The sequence below is a fragment of the Geospiza fortis genome, unplaced genomic scaffold, assembly GCF_000277835.1.
Source record: "Geospiza fortis unplaced genomic scaffold, GeoFor_1.0 scaffold488, whole genome shotgun sequence".
NCBI classification, from domain to species: domain Eukaryota; kingdom Metazoa; phylum Chordata; class Aves; order Passeriformes; family Thraupidae; genus Geospiza; species Geospiza fortis.
The window spans coordinates 3,561,526-3,572,715 of record NW_005054365.1 but is presented as its reverse complement, the minus strand read 5'-3'; the positions used below and the strand labels follow the sequence as shown (position 1 = coordinate 3,572,715).

Sequence of the window (11,190 nt, the reverse complement as noted above, 5' to 3'; positions counted from 1 at the left end):
GGGTGCCTAGAGCAGCTGTGGCTGCCCCTGGATCCCTGGGAGTGTCCCAGGCCAGGCTGGATGGGGCTTGGAGCAACCTGGGATAGTGGGAGGTGTCCCGGCACATGGCAGGGAACATGATGTCCCTTCCAGCTCAAATCCTTCTAGGATTCTATAAAATGCCTTTGGTCATGCAGAAATTCTAATTTCCTAATATGGTATGAATGCTGAATTTTGATGTTCATTAATAATTCATTACTAGGGAACAAAGGAAAAAATGTTACTATGCCTCATTTACTTGTTTTTTCCTTTTGAGATGTGTCTTTATCTTGCTTCAGAGCACTGAGATGCAGTGAGAGGGGGTGCTTTGGGAGGTCACCTTAAGAAGGGCCACCAGGATGATCAGAGGAAACTTTAAAAACCAGAATGCTTTTTAAGTTTCAAAATGCTTCTTGCGGTATCAAGATTATCTACCCAAAGTCAGCACAGCTTATGTAGTAAGCTTTTAATGAAGCTCTAGGTCTTTGACCTGGGGATGCCTAATAATGATGATAAGTCACAATGTAGTGCCCATTGGCTTTGATTTGAAGCCTGAAATTCAAAATTTAACTAAGTCTGCTGAATTTTCAGCTCTCAAAACTGGGGAGAAAATCAATGCTAAATGCTTTAGAAGTGAAAACCTGAGCAAATGAAAGGATGGCTGAGCTGGCACATGACTTGAAACTGGAGTTTGGGGAACTCCTTGTGCTTGAAACTGCAGTTCTGCACTGTCACTCCAGGTTTCTGCAGGTATGGGATTCAAGATTAGCAGGGTAAATTGCAAGGGGAATACTACCAAGTCCCCCAAAACTGCAAACCAATCACATGAAGCAATGCTGTTTGGAAGCTGTAGTAGAAGTCTAGTATTTTGGTTTGCTTGCCAGTGCTACCAAGAGTTATTTGCCTTTGCTCTGACTGATATCAGCATAGTACCACTTTGACAAATGCTTCTGTAATATTGCCAAAATATTACTGAGCTTTTGTCATAGTTTAGAAATAGCTTTTAGTTTTATGAGCTTCATTAGGATATGCATGGGAACGTTTGTTATAGTGGGGCTGTCACCCCCGTGCTTGGGGATTTGAGTGGTTACTTTTGTAGCGCATCACTTCATGCACTGATGTCACTTGTACTCTTCTTTTCTTCTTTCTGGGATGCTGGCTGCAGAACAAGGAGAACAAGCTTCTGAATGAGCAGCTGTCCATGCTGACATCAGCCCACTCCTCCGAGGTGGAGAAGCTGAAGAAGGAGCTGCAGCAGTACCAGCGGACCCAGCAGGGCGATGGCAAGCAGCTCCTCAGCCTGCAGGAGGAGACCGAGCGGCTGCGGATGGAGCTGGAGAGGGCTCACGGGGAGAGGGAGGTGCTGGAGGACAGCCACGGCAAGGAGAGGGACCTGCTGAGGAAGGTACCTCTGTCTGTCTGTCTGTCTGTCTGTCTGCCTCAGGTTGTCTCCTGCAGGTGGCCATGCTGGTGAGAGCTTGCTCTTCACAGCTCAGAAGGAGAGAGTTGTTCTTTGAGTGTTATTTCTGCTGGCTGATTGCCCCCAGGATTTACAACAGCTCCTGGAGCAGGACAGGTGGACATCCCTGCAGGAGCAGTGGCTGCCTTGTGTCAGGACACCCCACCCTGATGCCTTTTGTGCTGCCAACCACAAGGAAACACCCCAAACCCAAACACATCTGGAAATCAGGATGCTTAATAGCCATGAACATCGTGGAGAGTTGTAAAGATTGAAAAAGACCTGTAAAATCACCAAGTCCAACCATCAGCCCACCACCACCATGTTCAGCATGTTAAGCCATGTCCTCAAGTGCCACATTTGTGTGGTTTTTGGATACTTCCAGGGCTGGTGATTCTGCCACTGCCCTGAGCAGTCTGTTCCAATGCTTTACAAGTCTTTCAGTGAAAAAAGTTTATCCAATATCCAATCTAAACCTGCCCTAGCACAACTTGAAGCTGCTTTTCTTGTCCTGAGATTCATGTAAATGCCAGAGCTTCATGTGTATACAGTGATTCCTCATTGTGTGTAATGCAAATTACTGGAGAGGTCTGTCACAGCTGCTGCAAATATTAGGAAGGTATAAATATTCCTCACCCCAGCCCTGGATGGCACACAAGGCTCAGTTTCTGACATAGCTGGTGTTGTAGGTATGCATAGAGTATGACCTGTGTGAGGACCAACTTCCCTCCCTGATGGAGAGGCACTGCTCCAGCACCAGCTGCTGGTTGTCACAGGCTTTTATAGGGTTTGGAGCTGAGATATACACAAAATAGATTTATTTTTTCCTTCCTCCTTCATGCAAACCTACAGAATATCCTGGTTTGGAAGGGACTCACGAGGACAATCAAGTGCAGCAATCCTGTTCTTTATCTCTTGGGGTGGGAGTGTTCCAGCACTGCCACCATTGTACAAGAAGTCATTCTAGTGGGAGGAAGAGATTTCAGAGTGTAGAGTTTGTTTTGCAAATAGCAAAGATGGACCTTTTGCCCTGAATTTCTTCACTGATCAGATTAATTCTGAGTAACACCCGTTCTCTTAACCTGAGGCACTGAGATGACAGTTCAGTTTCCTTCTGCAAATGCTTGTGGCTGCTCAAGTTAAATCCATGATATCTCTTCTGCACCAGAAATAGAATTGAATCTTTGATCTTGCAATTGGAAAGAATTTAGGGATTTTCTACTCAATAAATTGCAAAGAAAAAGCTGTTTTGCAGCTGTTATTCTAGAGCAGTACTTGGTGTGTGACAACCTGAAGAGCAGTCACTTTTGGAAATTAAAAAAAAAAGAAGAAGAGCCTGGAATTAGCTGTATTATTATTACAGTGCAAGAATGTCCTTATGAGGCTCTTCTAGTGCACAGCACCATTGCTGTGTGAACCTCCCCTCGAGGCTGAGCCCTCAAGTGGTGGGTTTGGCTGAGAAGCTGTGGTGAAGGACTGTGGTCAGGGTGATTTACCCCGAATGTCTGGCATGACTCAAATGCACTTTTGGGTGTGCTTCTCAAAGAGATGAACAGTCTGTACACTTGCTGTCCTTGGCTGGACCAAGAGAGCTGCCAGGTGATCACTTGCTCCACTCCGTGCACTTGTGGTGCACCACACAGGGACGTGTGAAACCAACGATTTCCTTTTGTAATTATAAGATTCTTTTTGGCACAGGGCTCTGTTCATTAGCTGGGTGCAGCACAGACTTTTAGGGCCTGAAAGGATGCCTGATTTTAAGGGTGATGCAGCTGGGGATAAACTGTGTCTCTTTGTTCTTGATTGCAAATCGCCTTCGAGCACTTGGATGGAAGGTTGGATTAATCACTGAAGAAATGCTTTTAAAAAGCATGAAAACAAAGCAGAAGCTTTCCCTCGTTGTAAAAGTGCCTACAGCAGAGCAAATACTGTGCATTTTCACCATGAAAATAGACAGTTTAATTATAAAACATTTCTAATGGTGCAGGCTCCTATTTCTGGCATTAGCTTTACAGTGCACCCTTTGGTTCCTTGTAAGTGGGAAGAGGGAGAGGACCTGTTTCCTTCCTGAAAATATTAATATAGCCAGAATACTTACCAAGAAAAATTCTGGGAAGAGATTTTTGCGTTGTTCTAATCTGCTAGAAGCTGGGAAGCATCATGAAACTAAGTTCAGGTGAGAAGCAGCTTTTGCCTTCAGTATCAAGAGGACACCATGGGCATGGTTGTAGTGGTACAGATTCTCAAAGACATCTCACTTCTGAGTGAGACTGAGATGAGGCTTTAACTTTTCTGAAGCTCCTGCAAATCCATGTCAGTTATGTATTACTGAAAAAAGTCCTTTAATCTCTTCATCACAGCTGTTCTGTCCAAGTCCTTAATTCTAGAACAGGTCTTCTTATTTAATTTTATGATAAAGTTTGAAACATCTGGGTAAGTACCAACAGCTCCTTCCAGGGCTTTTGATAGCACCTATTCTTCTCACTTGGTGAGAGAATAGAAAATTCACAGCCTGGCCAGAAATTTCATTAGGAAAGTGCCAAATGCCATCATCCTTTCCTTACAAGACTGGGTGAGGATGGGAGGCAGACCTTATGAGCAGGCTGTTCCAGGGAGACACTTAGATAAGAGCTGCAGCCATCACAAGTGCTCCCAGCTCAGCATCTTCCACAGAAATCTTTCGAAGCAGGTGCTCTTGCATTTGAGGCAACTCCAAAGATCTGTTTCCTGTGGAAAGAGAAGTAGGAGGTACAAAAGTTGTTCGTGTAGATATCAGGGGTGGAGTTGGTGCTGCTTGGCCATTGTGTGGACCATTCATGTTCCCACTGGGCTTGGTCACACACAGGTTTTGATCTCTGAGCTTATTCCTGTTTCATGTAGAAACAGGAATGCAGAAAACAAATCCAGTGGTTTAAGAGATCATCTTAAAAATACCTCTACCCAACCTGGACCAGAAACTTTAAAATCTGGGAATAATTTTTGTGGATTCTGTTAATTCTTGCCCTCCCAAATATCCTCTCAGCACAGTTGAGAATACTTAAGATTTTTGTCCAGTTTTGTTTTCCAACCATCCTAGCTTTGGGCAGAGAATTCCTTATCAGCACCCAATAAAAAACATTAGTAAAATAATCCCACTGTTTTTAATCTTTTCCTGATGGGACAAACAAGTAGAGCTCCTTGCTGTCCGACTGCAGCACAGGTTTTCCTTCCATTCCATCACTCCTGTATCTCTTCTCCAATTTTAAAAAAATTCTTCCTACCTTGAAGACACTAGTGCTGATCTAATGGGAGATGTGATTTATGGTGAAGGAGTGCAGTTGGTTTTGGTACAGAATATTAAAATCTTGGCTCAGTTCACAGCATTTAAAACACCAGTAGCTCTGTATGCTTAAATTGTGGGATTTTTCACTTTCTAGTTGTACACCCAGACTCCAGCCTTCTAGGAGAGGTGCAGACAGATGTAATGCAGACAGCTGGAGTAAATTAACAGGGAGAATAATGAGTGGGGAGGTTTTTCAGTTTGTGCATGGAACAGGACTGATTCAGTTGTGACTTACAAGAAAATATTCATTGGGCTTTTGTCTTCATCATTAGCATGTATCTGGCATAGCCAGTGTTTGATAAAATGCCCTAATTTGAACACGCTTGTGTGGAAGAGTGAAATCTGTGCTAGGAATGCACGCCAGCTGGGCTGCCTATAAATTTAATCTAGTGGTGACAGCAAAATTATTACTCTTGGGCTCTGGAAACTCTTATTATGGTGTTTACATTGTTGCTTATCGTTGGTGCCTTGAGTTCCTTCTGCTGTGTGTAGCCGTTTCCTAAGCAGTGGCTGCAGGAAGTGAAGGGGCAGGCATAGGGGATGACACATGCTGGGATGATGTGTGTTCTCCCCCTGACAGCAGCAGAATCATCCTGCTTAGCTGTGGCAGTGTATTTCACTTGACAATATGATGGTTGTGTGTTTTGAGATAACGCTGTTGAATGCACCAGAATTCAGGAAGCTGAATAATGTTCCAGGATTGGTTGCTGTCAGCATCAGCCCAGCTTTGCAGTTGTGACAAGTGAAAATAGCATTTTTCAGGACTTAGTTCCTGTTCTCATTATTTTTTATGATGCAATTGTTGTTAATAGCTGCTAAATATGCTGCTGTTGTATTGCCAAGAGCCCTGGTACTTGTCATTCCTTGCTGTACCAGAGGTTCTGTAGTTGTGGGAAGCACTGAAGTGACTCATCATGCTACATGGATTGGGTACAATAAGGTTAAAAAAGCCTGATCTATTCACTCAGCTCACATTCACTGTGTCCATCTCAGCTCCTGAAGTGCGACATCTCTGGGGACAATCAGAAGATTTATTTCCCCAGCAGCTGTGACTTGGTGCTGTGACTTGAGGACAATGATGAAGCCCATTGAAATCTAAAAATAAACCTCTGATTTGATGACCTGATCACTTCCAAGAGCTTTGCTCCTGCAGGTTGTGGACACCAAGTCCAGCTGCTCAGTATTTTGTAAGATTTTGCTGAAAACGTTGATTTAAGGGAGAAGTGAACTTGGGAAAGTTATTCAGTTTTGTAGCAGTGCATCTCTCCTGTGTTTCTGCTACCAGTGTACAAAGGATAAAAGTGGCAAAGCACAGGGGAACAGATCCTTTAAAGAGCAAGGAGAGGCCGAACAAAGCCCCCTGTCTCCTGCCAGGTGAAATTAATCCCTGCAGGAGCCCTGCCCTGCAGCCAGCAGTAACTCTCTGCCTTGTTCCCTAGCGTATCTGCGACCTGGAAGAAGAAAACGCTCTCCTGAAGCAGGAAAAAGAGGAGCTGAACAGCAGGATCCTCTGTCAGTCTGAAGGTAGGAAAAACTGCCTATGGCATTGTCATGCCTCCATTAGACAAGGGCTTAATCTTCTCTGCTGAAGCTTGTTTTCCCTGCCTTGAAAAGTGCTAATCTTCCCATGACCCTTTCCTGGGGGCTTTTGTCTCTATTTTGTTGTGCAGGTAGTTGTGTTCGTGCTGTCCTACTGCATGAACAGAGCTACTTGCACAACAGGTAAGGCAGAGGCCGGTTTAATTGGTGAAATCAGAATAAAGTACCTAGCAAGGCTTTTTAGTTAGTTGTGTTAAAGCATTTCATACAGACAGTGTGGGAGGCAGTGAAGCTGATGGAGTAGGGAATAGCTGTGTCCCAAGAATAATTAATAAAGGATCCAAGGGGCAGCACAATTCACATTATTGAGCTGTAGCAAAGGATTTGGCTAGTGTGACACAAGCCTGTGAGTGTTTTTTAAAAGCAGAGACTTAGCTGACAAGTCATACATAGGGGAAGCAACCTGGGAAGATCCCATTTCACAAAAGGGACTCTCCTGCATGTATTGAGCTTTTCTATTTTTTTGTCATCCTTTTCAGCTTTGATTTTGCAGCAGGATTTACAACCGTCATCCTGCTGTGGATGTAGCTACCACTGCTCTGTGATACTTGTGAAGTGCCTTTTGCTCCTAGACTAACACAAAACAGAGGAATGAAGATAACATATTAAGAAGAAACTTGCTGCAAATATTTATTCATCCTTTACAGGATACTTTTGGAGCATCTAAGATAGGAGAAAGGAAGCGGAGGGTGTTGGTTTGTTGTTCACCCATTTAAAACAACACATGGGCTACATTTGCCAGGTTCCTCAGGAAGAGGAGGGACCAGGTTTGCTTCCAGAGGGGAGTTTTTAACAAATAACTGAATTTATTTGGATATAAACTTCTTTGAACCCCCACAATCTTGCCACGGTAAATGGTTGATGATGACATGAGGAAGAGCTGCTGTTGTTGATTTGCTCCTATGCCAAAGCTGCTGGTGGGGAAAGTTTTAAATGCATCAAGTATCACCTTTTCAACCCAATGTATTTCTGTACCATGCTGGGCTTTTATTAAGTGGGTTTATGGCTGGTCCATGGGAGCTGGAGCTGCCACAGTTCAATAATGGTTTGTAGGTGCTGGAGACTTATCTTTAACTCAAGGCAAAGGATTGCTCTGCAAACAGAAGAGCTCAAGCTGTTTCAAACATTGAGGAGATAGATACAGATTGTAATAATCTCTAAATATTAGCAAATACTTATAAGTATTTTAAAGGCTCTTGGCAGAGAGTATTTTGTTCATTAGTTGTTGTTGTTGTTGTTCCACATGTTTACAAGAAGCTTGTTTCTCAGCTAAAGTTCATAATTTCCTATTTTTCCCCCTTCCTATTTTAAAGATGAATTTGCACGAAACACAGTAGAGGAAAATACGCAGATGAAGAAAGAGCTGGAAGAAGAGAGATCTCGTTATCAGAACCTGGTAAAAGAGTATGCAAGTCTGGAGCAGAGATATGACAATTTGAGGGATGAAATGACTATTTTTAAGGTAATTAAACTGGAATTATCCCTGTTCCCTTGGACCTGATGATGGTGCCTGGATAACATGGCTCACTCACCCCCAAAACATTTAATAGAACTGCCATTAGTGGGCAGGTTGTGCTTGATATTTCTAAGGATATCTATCTGCACTGGAGCCAAACCATTTATGTGTCTTGCAAAATGAGCTTGGTCTTCCATGCTTCTCTGTGAAATACTTAGAGATGTCTCTGAACCTCAGCAAAAGCTGGGTCATGCTTGTTGTTTTGCTTTTGTGTTAGTGATGTTCATGTGTAGGTGTTGGGTTAAAAAAGCAAAAAACAAAACCTCCAGCAATATGACTTCAGAATTTCAAAGCCCAGAATTTTTAGGTTCAGCATTACTAAAGTGTTAGAAAAACGGTTGAAAATCAGAGTGCTGCTGGATTTGATGGAATTCTGAGTGTTTAAAAAGGGTCCTGGAGGGTGCTGTCAGCAGCACAACCTTGAGCTCAGATTTGCATGTTCACACTTACCAGGCATCTGGTGTCATGAAGAGCCTTTAATTCATGCAGAATTTTTAAGCTGAGCTTCTATATCTTTTGCACTTTGAAGTGTTAATATGAATTTTTAGGGTAGGGCATAAAAACATAGAACATGTAATTCTCTATAAGGTAACTTAAGTATATAGTCACATATTTTCTCTAAAAAAACAACGCTTGGAGAGGAATCCTTTAATACTGGGTGCTTTATATGTCTGCATTGTTTCTTGGCAGCAAACACTAGGGCACAGGAGAAACTCATCCAACCAGAGCAGCTTGGAGTCTGATTCCAACAACCCATCCATCTGCACCTCTGAGATCGGGGACACCGAGGATGTGATACAGCAGGTGGAGGTACAGTAAATGAGGAAGGAGGGCAGGGGAGCCCTGCTCTGGGTGTGATGGGTGTGGGGTCTGCAGCACAGGGGGGCAGTGCAGGCTGGACAGTGAGGTGTGATTTGTGAAATTGATTCCATGCTGTAGAAACGCATCGTTAATTGTGTGAGAGGGACTGCAGGGTTGTGGTGCTCTGGCAAATTCTACTTGTTTTGCAGCATCAGGGCTCTAAAAATAATACAGTGCTGTCTTTGGGCCATACCAGCTTGAAGGCTGATGACAATTCATCACAGCAGTTACACCCAGTGCTGATGGATCATGACTGTATCATGATCCGTCTCTGCAAGGACACCAGAATTCACTGGCCTCTTGCCCCGAGCATTTTCATTCCCATGCATCTTCACAGATGCTTTGCTGGCCAGCACAGCCCTGTAATCAAATCAACAGTCTCCTAATGGAGAAAAGAGCAGCACAAATTATTCCTTGGCTATTAAGAATCCTGTGGAAAAGGGAAATGTGTTTTTTACTTACATCTGATGGAGTAGGCTGCTTTTTAAACTCCACTTTTCTGACTCTTGAGCACTTACAGGTGTTCAGTGTCCCTAGGGTCAGCCCTACCCTTGCAGGACCATATTTTGTGTCCCAATACACACCTGCAGAAGCCCCCATTTCCCTCTGCTGGCTGCTGCATTATATTGCTTTGGTATTCTTGAACAGCTCTGAAAGCATTTTCTGAAGACAAAATAATCAGTATTGACAATGCTTTGATATAAATTATTCCAGGTGCAGCAGTCAAAAATCCCCAACAAATAAACACTTGACTAAAAGGGACATTTTTGATGTTCTTAGCTGCATCACCCACTTATCTGTTGGGCTGTTAAGCGTTCAGTGATGTATCTAAACAAGTCAGGTATTTTACTGACACTAAAAATAGGTGTTTAGAATGTGGATTTGCTATTTGGAAGTACATGTGTTTCTTAGGATGCTCTTGTTCCTGGCTGTGGATGATGTACAGTAAGGGTGCATCTGGCACTGTGCATGGGTATAGAACTTGACTCTGAGATCTTCTCTTTTTTTCCCCTCCCTCCTGTTCTGCTCCAGGAGATTGGGATGGAGAAAGCAGCCATGGACATGACCCTCTTCCTAAAGCTACAGAAGCGAGTGAGGGAGCTTGAGCTGGAGAGGAAGAAGCTGCAAGCCCAGCTGGAGAAAAAGGAGCAAGAGAGCAAGAAATCCCAGGCAAGAGGCATCTTTTCATGGATACTAATATTTCATATTTGTAACTGGCTTTCCTTGATTACCTGAGGCCACATGATGTAGGAATTTAGCTTTGAGAGTGACAAGTTCAACATAAGAGGCAACAAATCCATCTGGAAAATGGAGATTAACTTTTTTTTGTCCACTAAGGACAAATGGACAGGAGAACTACTTTATTTATTTGTTTAAACAAACTGGTTATAACATATGTAGGGCAGTATCTTAAGCTTCTTGAAAGCAAAGAAATGTGGAGTCAATGTTGGCACAGGTTATTCCACCAGCACTGACCCTGTGTCTCACGTGTGGCACCCTGCATGTTCAACAGCTCTCCCTTTTGGATGATTCTTGTTCAAGCATTTCTTTGCTGTTCTGGCTTCCCCCCATCCAGCAGTGTGTGGCATGAACTGAAAAGCACTTCACACACATGTCAGTCAGGCTGGTGTCCCCAGTTTGGTTTTATTATCATCTCTGTGTTTTGGTTAGGTTTTTTCCCTCAGTAATGGTCATAGAGAGGAATACAGGTTAAAAGTAGTGTAGTAAATCAGAAATATCAGGATAGCTGTTAGAAGAATGGGTTCTTAATTTCTGTTGCAAGGCAGGGATAGTCTTTTGCTGCATTCTTCATTCCTTGTGAAAAGAAAAAAAAAACAACAAACAAAAAACCACCCCAAACTTCCTAAAATTTTATTTGCTTGCTTGAAAAAAAAATTAAAAACATGTATATTTAAAAAATTAAGATTAGCAACAGCCCAGTGTTAACTCAGGGGGCAGGAATATGTGAGTCTGAAAATACAGGTTTCTAGGTTGTGGTGAGCTGACTTCTGGGCTGGGGGGTTTTAATAGCAGATCTCTTGAATGTGCTTTCCCTGCCATCTGTAGCCAAGGCTCTGTGGCTTGTCAGAGACCAGAGTGTGCTATGGAACAGCAGTGCTGCTGTGTGCTTGGTGTCCTGAAGCACTGAAGATGCTTTTTACAAATTGGTGGGCAAATGCCATCCCTCTTGGATACATATTTGGAATTTCTGGGGCTTCTGTTGCTTTGTTTGGGAATTATTTTCATTATTACTCTCCAGTGTGAGATCAGTGTACCTTAGAACAAATGCAGTAGGAGACTCAACAAAATCATCAACAGTAATTTACTTGCTTCACTAGATATCCTTATTGATCATCCCTAGCAATTTGCAGGAAAGACTTGAAACGGGAGACTTCCCCAGCCTCTCATTCCTGC

General features: G+C 43.1%; 1 protein-coding gene across 1 annotated transcript in view; it reads left to right on the top strand.

Annotated features, from left to right (window-relative positions):
• Positions 1-11,190, top strand: part of MYO5B (myosin VB) — a 146,371-nt gene that overhangs the window by 104,676 nt on the left and 30,505 nt on the right. The window contains exons 22-26 of the mRNA XM_031059641.1: positions 1,184-1,423; positions 6,239-6,323; positions 7,712-7,860; positions 8,605-8,724; positions 9,808-9,945. Coding sequence (XP_030915501.1) covers positions 1,184-1,423; positions 6,239-6,323; positions 7,712-7,860; positions 8,605-8,724; positions 9,808-9,945 — 732 coding nt within the window. The remainder of the gene's footprint in view (positions 1-1,183; positions 1,424-6,238; positions 6,324-7,711; positions 7,861-8,604; positions 8,725-9,807; positions 9,946-11,190) is intronic.